The following is a 17,552-nucleotide window of genomic DNA, read 5'->3' on the forward strand; positions in this document are numbered from 1 at the left end:
AAACATAAATCTAGGCTGGATGACAGCAAACAAAAGCTGTTCTATCTGAAAGTTATTTGATTGGACACTTGAAATGACAATAGATTAATTTTAGTTTCCTATGGACATGAGCTCCTGTCCTAAAAAACAAGATGCTGCTTGAGATGTCTTAAAATAGCCCATCCCATGTCACTGTTGCAGAAGCCTAAAAATTTACACAAGCTGAGATCTATGTTTCACCTGACGTTCAGCAACTCCCAGCTGAGCAGTTATTTCTAAAGACATACCATCCCTGAGCTGCAGCCACTACAGATGAGAGTCAGTTCACTTACCTTCAACCTTCTAAAAGCCAGCCATGTAGATGACACTAGGCATGCTCATTACTCCACCACTTGTAAAGAGGAAGAGCTACTCTGAGATTATAGTGATTCACCTCATCCTATGTTGTGCAAAGGAGAACCTAAATGACTCATGTACACCAAAGACTTACCTCTAATCCCACCCTAAAGATAGGTCACCACATGGAAGTTAATTTGACTTACTTGAGTTTATTCACTGTTTTAGCCATGTGAGTGTGACATGCTGCTATGTGTCTCTCAAGCTCCTGAAATCTGGGTACTCATTAGTTTATTACATAATTGAGTAATGCTGAAAGCTTTTAGGATACATCCTCAGCACACATGCATAGAAATTCTTTCACAATGATGTGGGAGAACTGGTTAGTCCTTTCTTGGGATACAAATAGAAATGGAGAATGTGCTGATTAATCTTTTTAATTGACATATTTAGCAGAGAGGTTACTGAAGAGGGGAATTGCCTTCTTAGAAGTGATCCCCCTGGGTCAAGAGACAATGCATGTTAACATGGGATCTGGGGTTGTTTAGCCTGAGGAAAAGAAGTCTCAGCAGTGACCTTATTGCTCTCTACAACTACTTGAAAAGAGTTTGCAGTGAGGTGGGGGCTAGTCTCTTCTTCCAGGTGAAAAGCAATAGGTCAAGGGTAAGTGGCCTCCAGCTGTGCCAGAGAAGGTTTAGATTGGGTATGAGGAAAAATTTTTTCATTGGAAGTGTGGCCAGGCACTGGAACAGGCTGAATAGGGAAGTGGTGGAATCACCATCCCTGGAAGTGTTCAAAAGACATGTGGATGTGGCACTTGGGGACACGGTTTAGTGGTAAACATAGTGGCTCTTGGTTGGACAATTGGACTCAATGATCCCAGAGGTCTTTTCCAACCTTAATGATCCTATGGCAGCTGGGGAAAATCAAATATATTAGCTTAGAAAACTATCATAGCAATACTTTCCATGGATCCACACCTGTGATGGGAACAGGGTTAGAGAAGGAGAAGAAAACATTTCAAAGAAAAAAAACCCACACTTGCTTTATAAGAGACCATATACTAAAATATATGGGATATTCAGCATCCTGATTGCCTCTACAACTCAGTACAGGCTTTCCTCTTTTGGATACTTGCTTCACCACAAAAATACTCTGAAGAAAGAAGGGTGAGAAAAGACTACAGTTAACTTCAACAGTTACTAACAAATTAACTGGGATTTTTTTCCTCAGTCAATTGTCTCCTTACTTTCTGCCTTCCAGAACACCAGATAAAGGCATAAAGAAAAGCTGAAGTTGATTATTATTTGACAAGAGGTTAGAGATCTCCACTTCCACAAGACTCTGCTTCACAATTTTAACTGCAATTTTGAGTAAATCTAGACATGAATCTTCACGCAGCTGTGCTACAAATTTCTTCACTAAAAGAGCTTTGTAAAGTGATGTGGTTGTGAGACAGTTGGCCTACAGCACATTGAAATTAGCCATCTTTGTGGCACATTTAATTACACGCTGATAGTAGTATTCAATTAATACTACTAGGAAAACACAGAATGAACCTATAGCTTTTGGATGCTTTATGCCATTGTGGGGATGTAAAGCAGTTGTAAAACCACCTGAAATAGTCAGCTTTATATGACTGATCATTGATTTGCAGCTCCAGATTATTCAAAGACAAAACAGAGCAGAGAATCAGGTTACAGGTTTACAAGACATGCTTAATATACTCTGCAGCATAAACCGATGTCTCCTATCTGTCCTTCTCTTTCCCTTATTATAATCTAAACAAAAAGAGATTATGGCTGTCCTTTCATGCTCCTCTCTGTATTTTTGCATTGGTGTAATTGAATAGAAATGACCTGTTACAGAACACCTTCACAGCACACGAAGTAACAAGAAGGATCACATGCTGTATCCATACATACCATCTTCAGGGGAGGACAGGAACATAAATAGATGCCTCAGTTTTTTCGCAGAACTAAGCACAATAAATACACTTCTAAATACATGTGTAAAAAATCCTCATTGAATAGTCTTCCTAGTCTACAGAAAAGACATAGCTGTTACCTATTTTGTAATACTTGCAAAGCATTTACATGTTACAGCAGTGAGAACTGTGACAAAAGAAAATAGCACACTATTGCCTGGATCAAAACCAGAACAGGATGCAGTAGGAACCTGGAACTGGAATTGGCTGGTTAATGCTGGTATGCTACAATGAAATAACAGAATAGTGTTTTGGAGAGAACATGAGACACAGAAGACATAGAGGGGGTCCAGGAGTTTTTAAAAATCCCATGGTAATTCTAGGTTTCTACATCAGTGAATAAATTAATTTTACTAGGATTTCCCATCCCAGCAAGCTCAGCTATTTTCATAACATGGATACATCCAAACAGGAAATACAGTACCCGACTTTTAAAACAAAAACAACTGAAATTATTTAAACATGCAAATTACTGATGCTAGTTTATTCTTTACTAAGATTCCCATCTTCAAGTAATTTGGCTACTTTATATATACTATATAATACTTAATGATAAACATAAAATTTCAAATATTAATTAAAGTGTGGGTATACTTGCTGATTCGTTGTGCTCTGTAAGTTAGATCCTGTGAAAGCATTTATTTCTTCCATCTGAATTGTACCAAGTTGAGGCTCCATCACGTTTATTATTTGCGTACAGTCGTCATCTAGCTGCAGAACACTGGGTTCTGAATTTACCTGCTCTTCCTTGGCGTTAAGCTGTCCTTCATTTGGCACTGCAGGAGTGGCAGCCTGTACCATTGATCCTGACAAGCCATTCAGAGGTGCCACAAGCTCTACTGGCAGGGCATCACTGCTCTCAGATGCTGATGGGTTGATGGAATAGTCATGATCCTGACACTCTAACTTGCCAGGCAATGGGTTTTTAACTTTAAGACTCTCAGAATCACTAGGGTATCTCAACAAATCACTGATGTCAACTTCACTAGTCTCTATATTCTGTTCAGTGAGTACGTCCATGAAAATCTTCCCTGGGGATGACAGTGAAAGATCTGTATCATTATTAAGGGAATGCTCTTTTACTGTGTTATCTGTGCCAATAATGGTCATGCAGGTTCTGTGGCAATTATCTAAAACATGTGGAAATGTATCTTCTGGTATCTGTTCCTTTAGAACTGTCACTATGTCTTCGACAGGAGCATCTAGACAGAGGCTGCAATCTTCATTACTTAATTTTTGTGATATCTAAAAATTAAATAAAAAAGTTTACAAAAAGGAATGAAGCAATTCTTTCTAAAAAGCATTTAACTAACATTCACTTTAGAAGTCATCTCTCTTTCTAGATATGTGTGTACATTTATTATCAATTTTTGCAAAATCTACAAGACTCAAAGCCTTCCTTCATACAATCTATTAACAAGAGTTAGACTGAGCTCTCAGTTTCAAAAGAAGTTTCAACTTCAGCTGTTGACTTCTATAGCAGTGAAAATCCAAGCAAAAGAGACTAAATCTGTTCTAGTCAAAGATATTATGCCATTGACAATAACCTGAGGATTTCACAAGGCTTTAAAAAAAAAGTCATTAAAAGTTGCTGTCACATAGGAATAATGAAAGTTAACATAGTCACAATAACTTAAAATACCTTGTTAGTAAAACACAACATAGGAGTTTTGATTATGTGTTTATGTGGATCCAATATAGGTATGGAGGATTTGCGTCTCACAAACTTCAGTTCAAAACCTGAGGATTTTGAAAAGTTTGCTTGGTGTGGTTTTCACACTGAGTACAGAACACGAAATCGTAATTGTTCTTGGAAAAGTAATATTGCTACTGTTTTTCTAATCCCTTTGAGCTACATTCAACAGATGCACCCATTCTTACACGAAGAAATAGCTCTTCCATTTTTTTACCTATCCCTGTTTTAAATGCTCTGAAGAAAAAAATATGATGGCTCTACAGACCTAAACCATATTTTCTTTCTATATAACATTTGTATATAATAATGCTCGTACTTAGAAATACTGGATCTAAGAAAATCTCTTTCAATGCATTCTTAGACTCTTGCTGCCAGCAAGTGGCAATACTGGGCAATGCAAGAAACCTTTAATCACTGGTGACATGATTTAGATAAAGCTCACACACAGGGAGGCAGAAAGGGCAGAAATCTGACAGCATAGACTCACATTCAGTTTGCAAGCCAGTATAAATCCCTGATTCTTTGTTGAAAAATTATCCCTCCACCAGCTATTTCCTATCTTTTACATGCACATCAAATTGTTTCTAAGTACTGTCTACTTCTTACTTTGCTCTATTGAATTACACTTTATTTTTACACCACTTCTCTAATTCATCCAGACCTTAAACAACTGGGGGAAAAAAACCAACTCCACTGACGAAACTTTGTCTGCTTGAAGAACTATGGTATAAACAGCATGTGGATGTATTATAAATTTCCCAAGAAAAATGCTCAGTGCATTTGTCGAAGGGCGGTGAAATTTTCCAAAATCCTAAAAACCCCAGCGTCAACTGAAATTCAACCCTTAAATGTGACATTTTCACAAAACTCCAGACACAGTAGTCCAGGTGGAGTCTCACAAGAGCAGAGCAGAGGGTCCACCAGGATTCCAAAGTCCTTCTCGGGCAGAACTATATTCCTGTCAGCTAGTCTCAAGCTGTACTGGTGCCTGAGCTTACTTCTCCCCAGATGTAGAACTTCGCACTTCCCCTTCATAAATTTCATCTTCACCCAGTTTTCCAGTCTGTTCAGGTCCCTATGAATGACAATACACAGCTATCTGGTCTATCAGTCATTCCTCCCAGTACCACCTCTGAACTTGCTGAGGGTGCAGTCTGTTCCATTTTCCAGGCCACTAATGAAGACATTGAACAGTACGGGTCCCACTATTGACAGACTAACTGCAACAGAAATCAGTGCTGCTACGTCATCAAAACCAAGAAAACTCAGCAAGACTAACTGTGTGGTGTCAGAATTCTATGCATAGATAATCTTAATTTATAGATTTATTTCGTATTTTCAGGGATACACAAAACTAAGATATTCAGTGACTCACTGCTGATTGTCAAGGTGTGTCTCTGTCCTGATCTTGCTTCAAATCAGTACATGGAAGCCTGTGATGGCCATTGATTCATCTCACTAAAGATCTTTCTGCAAGACTCAGATCTTGCTAGTGCCAACATCAGCCAATAACCAAAAAGTAAAATTCACTGCAGTGATTATTTCCAGCCTTCTTACTCCAGGCTCCTAAAATATCCTCTCTGGAGATACTCTCAATGCATTCAATCTGCCTATTCTCCAGAAGCTATTAATAATAGGCAATCTGTGTTTCAAGGCTCTATTTTAGAGTTTGTTCTATTGGACTAAGTCTGTACAGTGAGAATGTTTCATTTAATAAACTTATAGTTCTATATTAATAGTTGTATATTTTTCAGAAAAGAATATCCTTGGAGATTTCATTTTTTCTCTTTGTTCTGAGATGGAATACTTGACCCTGTCATTGCTCGTATTTGCTGGAAGACGTGGACAAGAAGGACAGTAGAACAGAAACACATTTTACTCTGATAAGGACAGTAGAATAGAACAGCACAGCCTTGGAGAAATAGATAAAGGATGTAACTTAGGCAAACAGAAGCCATGCAAAATGCAAGCAGGATGCCAGCTCAGCTCTGCAAGGCTGACAAAGTAAAAGTTATGCAAAATAATGATATTATGCCTACTCAAAAGCAGGGGTCAAGGAACAGTCACCTAAAAAGGACACGGGACGCTGAGTAACACCAAGGAAGACTCCAAAAAACCATGTAAGGACTTCTGATAAGGGGTGCAACTATGTAAAATAAAGTAATAGACACACATCAAGTAAGGGGGGATAGCTAATGAATGCGTGATCAGTGTGTAAGATAAATACTCTGTTCACCGGATGCTCAGGGAACTCAGTTGGAGGAAGGATCCTCCAAATGACCACTGCTGCAGTAAAGATTGTCTGCTCTCTAATACTCAAAACTGTGTTAGAATGTTTCTCTCTGGCCAATTTTGGTATCAATACTGGTCTCAAATCTGCCTTTCGTGAATTCTACCAAGTACTGCTTTTTCCCTGACATAAACCTCAATCAGGATCCTTGAAAAAAGCCAAGTAAAATTGATTTATATAGAATCCTAACTTTTTATTTGTAGGTACAAATCAATGGGACTAAATGGAACAGTCATAATGATATGATATCTGCATTAAGCAGAGTCTTTCACAGCAGAAACTCTGCTACTACCTATTTCTGGCCACAAGTAACACTCTCCCAAATGAAAGGACAGTTACAGATAACCTGTTCCTCCTCAGAGACCTTCCAAATGCAATGCCTGTCTCATAGCTTTCATTGGTGGGAAACATTTTAAACTGCTAAGTGTCTTCATTACTTTAGCTTAAGTAACAGCCCTCACAGATTCTGTCTCATGATGATGTCTTTTCCCACCTCACTGCTGTGCTTCCACCCTTGTGTTCTGCAAGCTTAGCAACTACAGTTCTTACCTAAAAAACAGAAAATAAACCTTATCTTCAAAGTTTTTTCACCTAATCTGCTCAGTGTCAGTGTCAATAGCTACGTATTTGCTTACCTTTTCTTCTGAATCTTTCTGAAATCCATTCAATTTGATATCTAAATTGAGGAGAGTAGACAAATATTTCAGTTTTACTTTCCACTCCCAAAAGTTCTCATAATCTCTAAAAAAAAGGGCATCATTTCTTAATTAAGGCTTAAGTTTCAAACCTTAAAAATTACTATAGTCATGTTCCCTAAGTGGAACTGACAATAAAATTTCTAGTTAGGCTCTTTTAGTCACCAAATTATATCCCAGAGCTATTTTGTCACATTTCTTCACTGTGGTTTAGAGTCCTGTGTTGCCAAGGCTCTCAGCAGGTGAAACTGCCACCCATTTCACATGATGAGACCTATCCTCTGCCCTCTCTAATTACAGTGCAGTTAGACAATACTGCTAAAACAATCCAGTAACTTACTGCCTCTGGATAGGGATGATCCCAGACCCCTGCCCTCATCACCCTGCTTCATTCATGTGACTCCCTGGCAATTTCCTAATCAGAAATAAAGTGAATGTTTTACTGTTGGATTACCAAAAATAAGCTCAAGTGCAAGACAGCAAAACAGATGGGGCAGTCCCGCATGTCTGGGAGCACTGAGGAATGGAAGTACAACTTGAGTAGCAGCACATGACATACAGATCTGGGGAATAGTAGCATTTTTGTTTCTCTTCTCTTACAGATGCCTCTGGTTCCTGGACATGTTAGAAAGAAGCAAGTAGGAAGCTTCTACGACCTTTTTACCTTACACATCCATAAGGCATTTAAGCACCATGTGGCCTGTAACCTTTGTCAGAAAATTCCACAGCAATGAAATAATTTTAAACTGGATATATACCACTGGCTTGAGGAAACAGTTATTTCTTCAAACAATTCTAAAAGATACTTACAGAAACAGAATTTGCAGTCCATGACTACAAAAACTGAACAACTGCTGTAAAAAACACGTATAGTCAGATTCTATGTAAACCTACATGGATACCCATCTTCAGCTTCTCAAATTATTTTCTCAAATGACTTTGCCACAGCCAGAGCAACTCCTAGTTTTGTACAAATACAACATACCTATAGAATTATTCTGCTGTTCTTCTTCTGCAGAATTTAATGAAAAACCAGGCTTAGAAATATTTTCAGTAGGTGATGAATGGTTTATCCAACCCCTAGAATTAAATAATACAATAAAAAAGTTCTTAAGGAATTGCAATTTGCTCATCTTACAAAAGTTTTTACAGTATTTTGAGGTGGCCACTACCTGTGGAAACAGCTGCAGTTATTTTAGAGGTATACTTTTCTTTACAAGGACATGCAATCAGTAAGACTTCTGGATTTCCCACATGGAGCCAGCTATGTTTGCACATTTGTTCTCTAAGTGAAAAAAATGTCTTTTTCTATCCTTTATTACTTTTTTCTATATTTCTGTTATAAACCTATCTTCTACTGAAATCTTTCTATACTTTCTAGATTCTGGAAAGACTTCATAGAAATTTTTTCAGGACAAAAAGGCTTAATATTATTTATTACAAGTTCTTGTTTATTTGTCTAATGGTTTTCCCCAAGTTCTGTTATTCTTGTTGGTTATGTTCTTAAACCATTTAAGGTAATATCATCAACAAAAATAAATCCAAGTACAGCTTGATCCATACTAGACACCGAACTACTGCTGACATAAATATAGATCCTTCACTAAGTAAACATGAAAACTGTTTCTCAGTAGAACACTGGGAATAAAATATCATTAAAAAGTATATTGTACATATACAACAGAGTTATTTAATTACATTATGCCTGACTGGAATTCCTGTGTGATGTATTATACTCACTTCAATAGAGACTGAGACTGGTCAGACATGTGTGCCTCTTGAAGTATCTGAAAGAAGAAAAAAATTAACAAGTTAGTAAACGAAATACTTAATTATGTATTTTCTCAGTTTTATTGTAGGCTTATCTTCTTCCTTCTGTAATTTAGCTGGGAAATGGAAGTCTTAGATCCAATCATTACATACACTACTACTAAGATACAAAAGCATTCTGCTGAAATCTATTTTTCATTTGGACTATTTGACAAAAATGTTGAAAAATAAATCAAGACTATAGAAGAAAATGTTCACCCACAAAGAAAACAGACTGTTGCAAGTAAGATACAATTGCTTCAAACTTAAGATGTTTATACACCAAAGGACCAAAACACAAGGTATTTTAATTTCAACTCACAGTTTTAATCTTTTTTTGTAACAATTACTTTTTTTCATTAAATAAGATGGTGCTGTTGCAAAGACTGTGATGTTTAGTATACTGCTCTCAATATCCCTGTAAATATCCTATTAAAGGAACTTCAAGACTTGCACATAAGCCAGTTCTGAGTGGCAGGGCTGCCACAAGCAAACACAGGAAAGAGCAGGTGGGTAAGGAGAGAACTGATGTCACAGGAGGAGCCACATTCCAACTCTTTATTACAAAGACCTTGGATGTGCTTTTTGTGCCTTTGCCAATAACGCAGAGATCTCCTTCAGTATGGAAAAAGAAGCCAGTATACAAAGTCTAAGGCAAACTAGGAATGATTAAGATAGTCAAGTGAACTGCAGAATGGTTCTCTCACTGATGAGCTAAGACCGGGTTTTGCTGGTGAACTATCCACACACTGGCTGCAATTTTAAACAAATCATTGTCTTACAGTGGACAACATTAACAGCACTAGAAGACTCTGAGAAAGAACACGTTGGTGTGGACACTAAGTGACAGATTCTCTGGCTTACACAGGGTACTAGCCACACAGTAAGAACAAACATCTTAACAATGGTTTCAAGAGCAACACATGGAGATTGCCCAGTAGCAAGGACTGCTAAAAGGCTCGCTGGAACAGGACAGACTCTTTAGTTTGTGCAACAAGTATTGACTGATGTAATTCCAAAACATGGCAATGAGATAGTTCGCAGAAAGTTATTTATTTTGCTTAAACAGGCCCTTCAGGCGAGTCAGCCTAAATATTTACACAGAACATTATCCAGAGACCAAATAAAGTCAGAAGAATAATGGAACAACTACTAAACCTCTCTATCTGGCTAGCATTGCTCAGACAGATGCTTTAAAATTTTAGTTAACTACCATTACAACTCAGCAGAAGAAGCTGTTTTGTCTGCTAAAAAATTTGGTTCTAAGCAAAATCAGTATATTGCTCACTGGTTGAGAGATCTTCTCAAACCATATACGTTACACAAACAGTATTTCTGGCCACTGACTGAAGTACTGGGAACGGCCTTTCATCCTGCCCTCATTTTTGGTGAAGAAATTCCTGCAAAAATCTCAATAATTTTTCTCACTTGAAAACTTATTTATACAGACAACTATATGAGGGTACTCTGGATGTTTTCCAAAAAAAGACTAATGCTTAAAAGCTGTTAGGTATTACCTAACAACTTTTGGTGCACTTCATCAAACACTGTAAGACAAAAAAAGTATAAAAAAGGAGAAAGCACTCACTTAACAAATCTTAACAAACCTGTCTGAACAAGCCATAGAATAGCATCTTAACAGTTAACGAAAATGACTTGTTGAAAAGAACCTGGATCCTACAAAATCTGTATATATGTCTACTGCATCTCTGGTAGAGAAAAATTCTTAATTACAATTTTTTACATGATGGAATCAAAGACAGGACTGCATATCCTAAGTCTCCCCCAACCCATCTGAAGTACAAAGAAAGCTAAGACTCTCTAAAACAACTGGAACAGATGTTACATTTCCTGAAAACATTCACAGCTATCCACTCTGTACAAACACCATACCACATCACATCTTAATGCTTTATTCATATATGATCATTTCTGAGGACAGAGTAGAAGGAAAGCTTCTATGGAAGTACATTCCATGTTAGCTCTTGAAGTGGTTGAAGAACCACATTGGTGCAATGTACATGTGTGGGTATCAAAGACAACAGGCCATGGCCATTCCTTAGAGTATTCAGTAAGAACTTAACATTTTATACTGTCCCCGAGCTGTACATGACCAAGCTGCCAGTGTCTTGCTATACGGGTTTCACCAAAACAAAAAATACTAAGAATTGCCCAAACTATTTGGTGAAAAGTACTAGGTTTCTTTGCTTTTCTGACTTTTTCTTTAGTGGACTAGGCATTTGGCCTTAGATTTGAGATTGGCTAATCTGGTGAGAACCATGAAACCAAAGACTAAGGTTAAGAAACAGTTAGTCTGATCATCTCCCAGAGGGGAAAGGAAAGAGCAAATGTGCACTTCTCTCGTTCCGTCCATCCTTAGAAAATGATGAAAAACTTCAGTCAAGACAACCCTCAGACATGCAAGGAGCAAAATAAAGTTATGGAAAGAAGTTTTTGAAATAACAGCATCTTTTGGATTTTGTTCACTGTTTCCCACACTGTCAGTTGAGACAAATTTATTTGCAATTCTAGAATGAGCTGTAAAAACATTCACTTCAGTGGGAAGCCTGTCTTTTTTCAGTGTACCTTTAGTTATATAGGAGGCAGTCTAGCCCTTTTTAGAAAACCTCTCTTTTACTGGAATAAGGATACACATACTGTGGGCTTCAGACTGGTGAATCCAGTCAGTGTAACGGTCACAGTTAAAAGCAGAGAACCTGTTTGTCTCTAATTGTTTCATGACCCTGTCATATGCAGGTGGAAAGCTAATTGCTCAACTGAACAGAAGTTTATGGGCTAGCTTCCAACCACGGTAAGTACATTAAAAGATACGATAATTAGCAGATTAGGAAATGCAGAATTATGCATAGAGTAAAATAATTACCCCATCATCATGCAAGTAGACATTTTATTCTGCATTTTGGATTATTATCTTTCCTTTTGAAAGAAACAATTGATCAATCATTGGATCACAGCTAATCTCATCATGAGTAACCCAGGGCGTATTCTGGCACAGTCAACCCTTATGATTATCCTTCAGCTCCTGAAAGGAATACGTTAAAAAGTCTGTGCTCCACAACTTCTTCCTCTTTGTCCTGGGCTTGTTCCTCAAATTTGAAAGGTTATAATCTCTTGAAATAGCAGAGAAGAGTCTTTGATACATTCCTGCAGACTATGTGCTACAAAGGTGACAAGATGGAACCCAATTCTGCTGTAAGCCATGGGACTCTTTTGCGCATAATCAAGGGGAGGCCCAGTGGGTTTATTAATAATTACTCATTAGATATGCTTAGAGAAGACATTGTCATTGCTGAACTTACTGGATTTATCTGTTCCTCCTTATGATAATATGCGCGGTCACTGAATTTCTGTGTAAAACAGATTTCTGGTGAAAAAGCTCCTAGAAAAAAAAAAAACAAACAAAAAAATCCCCAGTAATTAAAATTTTGATTGTCTTAATTTCTTTGTAATCTTCCATAATTGTGTAACCTTTTACATAACTCAGTAACTGAGCTACATGCATCAAAACTTCTGATATGCAATGGATTCAAGTGGCTAAACAGTCTATCACACTAGATTTTGAAACTACGTGAATGAAACAGAAATTAATAAAACCAGCCAGCAGTGGAAATTTATTTCACTTAGTGTTCCAGGACCCTCCCTGAATTTACATTGGAGATTAAGTCTTTCCTCTTATTTTTTAAACTAGCAACTGCTATTTTGGTAACCTACCAGATCCATATGACTAAAAATATACTTCTACTCCTAGATGGCATATTTTCTTTAATGACTACACAAATGAAGACCTTCTCTCCAAAAAAAAAAAAAAAAAAAAAGAGAGAAACCCTTAAGGTTGGACCCTGTGCTTGAGAACTAAGGTGTTGCTACTGACACTAATAAAACACTAATCAAATTAGTATTTACGCTATGTATCTCATCACCAAATTATTACTATACAAGTATGCATGAAAACATGAATGATGAAATTCTAATTCCAACTTACTAAATGTAATATGATGCAGGCAGAATGCTAAAAATACCACAGTCTATTACAGTTGCAGAGACAAAACTCCTCATTCAACCCTCAGACAAATGCCCATTCCACAAACTGAACAGAGTCAAACAGACATGGCTCAAACCATGTATGTTGAATGTTGCGAGGATTTAATTCCAGTGGACAACCACAGGGAAGTTCAAAATGGGATGATGCTTCCCTCCTCACTTAAAACTATTAAGCAACTATAAAAGGTTCAGCATTAGGAAATCACAGCCAGTGGAGCTTCTGCAGATTTCAATGGGCTGAAGATAAGATTTGTATTAACTTAGAGAAGGTTGATAGAAAAAATTATGGTCCTCTCACATCTTCAAACTGGCAAAAAGATAAACACAACCAAATGTGGAAGAACATCATGTGTCACTTAAAGAATACTCAGTCTGAAACATTGCTGAAATAAAACCTATAGGATGCAAGTCAAATGGATTATATAAAAATGTCGAGGAAGTACTGTGAAACTGTTATGTAACTAAAACATGCTTGCTTGTGCAGTCTGCTCTATGGGAGTTATTAGCAAATATTTTAAGACCTTAAATGAGTGTGCATTCGTTTATGCCAAAAGTAATTTAATGATACACTAAGCATAATGGACTGAAATATCCCTACTCAAACTTTTTATGTTAAAGAGAATAGATATACTAACAATATAAAAGAGGTTTTTAAAATAGCATAAGCAGCTATAGTTGCAGATGACTTATGCCTATAGAATCCATTTATTTTATTCTGCTCAAACACGTACATACAAATATATACATGTAAATAAAAGGATATTCTTAAATATAGCTCAAATGCTTCCCAAGCCAGGGATTCTCAGTCATAGTATACACAGGAAGAATAGAGAACTCATGAGCAAACCTAATCAGATATTAAAAATGTGTTGAAGAATCATTTAAAATATGAGCTAAAATTATGGATGTAATAAAACAGCACACACAGTTCCTAAGAATGAACTTCATGCAACACCCAAGTTTAAACGTAGACTTAGGCAAAATCCAAAGCAACAGTTTAAGGAAAAAAACAACACAGACTGAAAAAAGAGTTTGTCCTACCTTTATTAATACTTATCTCAGCTGTTAAAGCAATGTCCTTGTTAAGAAAAGCCAACCTTAGCCAAACAAATAAAATAAAAGGTCGTTAAGCAGTTGTAAGCATTACAGTCCTATAAACTCAAAGGGCATCTGAAAGCACCCATCCCAGCCTCTGCCGTGGGGACACCCCTGGGCGAGCGCTGACACAAACAGTAAAAACCCCCCAAACCGTAGGGATGTGTGTGATTTTCTGCATAGAAAATCATACCTAGTGAGGCACATCGCTCCTTTAAGTATTTCCAAGAACTATCGTGCCACAAAGCCGGCATAAAGATCTGCATGTGGTTTCAAATCTTTGCCATGTCTTAAAGGATACAAGAGATAATATCATGAAAATGACATCAAGGCAAAGCTGCAGGGAAATAGAGTCAGCACAAACTGTATTTAATAGTGTTTATTTTCTCTGAGTTGTTTTCTGGGACACTTCACTTCTGCTGACTAAAATGTTACTAAAATGATGGGTCCGGAGGCATAGGCTCCACGGCACACAAGGTGTGTGAAAATAAACGGAGCTATTAGCAGACCTAAGAAATACTGGGTCGAAGAGCATATAAAATGGCTCTGAACAGAGGGAAGGAAAAAAGAAAGAAAAAAAAAGGACTAGGGGAATGAGAAAACAAAACCCTTCAGCTCGGGCGCGGCCCCCCTCAGCCGCCGCCCTCGCACAGGCAGGTGGGCAGGTGCCGCTCGCAGCCACACCGTGTTACCACCTCCTCCTACGGAACTCCTCTTCCTCCACATCACTCTCCGTCACAGAGCCCTCCACGACGGTCTCGTCGCTGTCCGTGTCGCTGTTGCCGCCGCTCCCCCGCCGCTCCATGGTGCGGCCGCTCCGCTCCCCCGGCGCCTCCTCAGGCGGCGGCCCGTCCCCCTCAGCTGCGTCCGCCATCTTGTGGCGGCGCCTCGCTGCCCCTCGGGCGGCACCGGCCTCGCAGCGCTTACTAGACCACAGAGCCCTAACAAACAGCGTCCTGCGTGTCATAAGATGGGGCTCACTGCTCCGAATTTGTGCGCTTCTGACGCTGACATCTCAAGAGTCAGAAACGGTCATTTGCCTAGAGAATTACAGAGAGTGAGAAGGGGGTTGTGAAACAATGTCTTGCCTTACCAGTGAAAAAGGCCGCACCACCTCAAAGAGGGGAACCCTGAAGGAAGGATTACTTAGCTTTTACCACATAGTGGGGTCTTAGAATTACAGAATGTTAAAGGATTGGAAGGGACCTTAAAAATCTAGTCCCAACCCCCTCTGCCATGGGCAGAGACACCTCCCACTACACCAGGTTGCTCAAGGCCTTGTCCAACCTGGCGTTGAACACTGCAGGGCTGGAGCATCCACAGCCTCCCTGCACAACCTGCTTCAATGTCTCACCACCCTCACAGGAATTACTTCTTCCTAATATCTACCTTAAATTTCCCTTCTGCCCATTTGTACCCATTACTCCTTTTCCTATCACTACAGATCCTGACAAAAAGTTCCTGTTGAGTTGTTGGATCCTGCTGTGCCTATTGTCACCTGGCTGGCACCACAGGTTCCCGTGCTGTTTGTATGCAAGGGACCGGTGCCAATTCATAGGCTCTTAAGTCTCACAGTGAGAGATCTCGACTGCTGACTCACAGACCACCATCTCAAGAAAACCACCTACTTGAGAACAGGTGAGCATGCAGACATATCGGCATGAGAAACAAGAGAATCATTCAACCAATAGAAGGTAGAATATTAATTAATAAGGGAACTAACTTGTAACCAATGAACTGTGATTTCTTTGTTTGCTACAATATATATATTTAGTGCGAAGTTTCAAGAATTGATGTCCTTTATTTGTGGAAAACTCCACTTTGTACCCTGTTCAGAATAAACAATGTCTCCTTTCTAAACTAGGCTCTATGTCTGTGTTTAGATAGTTCCTAAACTGGCAACACTTCTCCAGCCATGGTTAAGTAGCTTACTTCATTGCTAACTGATGAACGGTTCATGTGCTTGTGAGTGGGAACAAGTTTGAGGTAACCAAATTATTAATTGACAGTATTTTCAGCATTTGCAGCAGCACTCTTCAGTGGTGGTCTGAATTATAACAATGTTTTCCTCAGGCAGAGCGGTTCTGGCTCAGCTTTGTGGGTCACCTCCTGTGCAGTGGGGCAGCGCTGCTCCCGTGGCCTCTCCCAGCACGAGGCCTGGCTGCAAGCAAGCCACCGCCAGAGCTACCGATGCGAGAACTCAATGTCAGCACACGTGGTGTCATGTACTTGCAGAGACTACAAACCCCAAATCACTGTAGTGACTCCTGCTCCCAATGACCTTGATAAAATTAGCATTTTTAGTATTTGCCAAATCATGTTGATGGAAAAAGTAGGAAACACAGCAAAGATACTAAGGATCATCTTAAATTATATATGAATTACACATAATTGTTGAAACCGTATGAATTGCTGTTTTGCTTTGTCTTAGTCATATACGTATGCAGTTACAGCAATTGCTGCACATATTAACAGACGAGTCTAGAAATCTCACTGCTAATACTTTACACTTTTCAGCTAATAAAGGTGAGATACTGAAAAAAGCACTAGTGTTAAGAAAGAAGCTATCAGGGAAGATGGCTATACCGCAGTAAATTAAGATTTATAAAAATCACATCGAAGATGAGAATGAAAAGTGTATTTACATGGTAAAAGACTGCGCTGGCATGATTTCATCATTGACAACTACTTTGGGTGAAGTTCTTCAGAAACCTTTTCATCAGCACTTTCTTTTTTGAGGATCACATTAATGCTTCACGGCACAGTGTCATGTGGAGCTACTAGAAATATTTCCAAGTGAGGTTGCACATGCAAGATGCAGTTTGGGGAAGAGCCAGGGCGCGGATCATCCACTTCAAGAACTGCTGCAGGTATTTGTTTCGCAGCTGAACATGCTCAGCCCCAGAAACACGAACGGCCCTGCCGACCTGCAGTGCTGTTTTGCAGCCACCCGACTAGGTGCCCAAGAGAATCACACAATCGTTAGGGTTGGAAAGGAGATCATCTAAAGGTCACCTAGCACAGGTTACACAGGAACGCATCCAGGTGGGTCTCTCATGCTTCATGAACCAAAAATTGCACTTCCTCTCTGGCCGAAAGGCACAAATACAAATACATTGCTTTGCCTTCCCCCCCCCCCCCCGCCCCCCCCCCCGGGAGTCAGGGGCACCGCTGCTTCCCACAAGCAGGATCTGGGAATTTCCACGCTTTTAACACCTCAGCAAAGCGCGTTATCACCGCGCGGTAATGCAGGCGCACAGGGCAGCTCGCCCAAGCCCCAAAGCGGCGGCCCCGCCGGCCCTGAGCGCGGCCCAGGGCGAGCCGGGGAGGCGGCGGCAGCGCTCCATCAGCGCATGCAAAGGAGCAGCTACCGCCGCCCAATCAGAGGCCGCGGGGCGGGGAGCGCGGAGCCCCATTGGCGGGCGGCCCATGGCGCGATGGCGTGTTCGGCGCTCCTGATGGCGCGTGGGGCCGCGCGGCGCTCGCCGGGCCGTTGCCGCGGCGACTCTCCGGGTGACGTCCACGGGCGGGGCGTGCCGCGCGCTCGCCATTGGCCGCGCGATCGGGCGATGGCGGCGCCGGCGTGTCCTTACGCGGGGGACG

At 39.8% G+C, this 17,552-nt stretch overlaps 1 protein-coding gene across 3 annotated transcripts in view; it reads right to left on the reverse strand.

Annotated features, from left to right (window-relative positions):
* ANKRD31 (ankyrin repeat domain 31) overlaps positions 1 to 17,258 on the reverse strand; it is a 64,749-nt gene extending 47,491 nt beyond the window's left edge. The window contains exons 1-8 of one of the 3 annotated variants that reach the window (XM_048292119.1): positions 16,595 to 17,258; positions 14,645 to 14,989; positions 13,896 to 13,951; positions 12,113 to 12,192; positions 8,724 to 8,770; positions 7,969 to 8,063; positions 6,924 to 6,964; positions 2,897 to 3,547 (exon numbers count right to left, since the gene is read on the reverse strand). In XM_048292119.1, coding sequence (XP_048148076.1) covers positions 2,897 to 3,547; positions 6,924 to 6,964; positions 7,969 to 8,063; positions 8,724 to 8,770; positions 12,113 to 12,192; positions 13,896 to 13,951; positions 14,645 to 14,916 — 1,242 coding nt within the window. In that variant the 5' untranslated portion in view covers positions 14,917 to 14,989; positions 16,595 to 17,258. Of the gene's footprint in view, positions 1 to 2,896; positions 3,548 to 6,923; positions 6,965 to 7,968; positions 8,064 to 8,723; positions 8,771 to 12,112; positions 12,193 to 13,895; positions 13,952 to 14,644; positions 15,079 to 16,594 lie in introns of those variants that run through there. The other 2 variants (XM_048292120.1, XM_048292122.1) reach the window with 2 other exon arrangements.
* Between the last annotated feature and the right edge of the window lie 294 nt (positions 17,259 to 17,552).

The sequence above is a fragment of the Corvus hawaiiensis genome, chromosome Z, assembly GCF_020740725.1.
Source record: "Corvus hawaiiensis isolate bCorHaw1 chromosome Z, bCorHaw1.pri.cur, whole genome shotgun sequence".
In the NCBI taxonomy this organism is placed as follows: domain Eukaryota; kingdom Metazoa; phylum Chordata; class Aves; order Passeriformes; family Corvidae; genus Corvus; species Corvus hawaiiensis.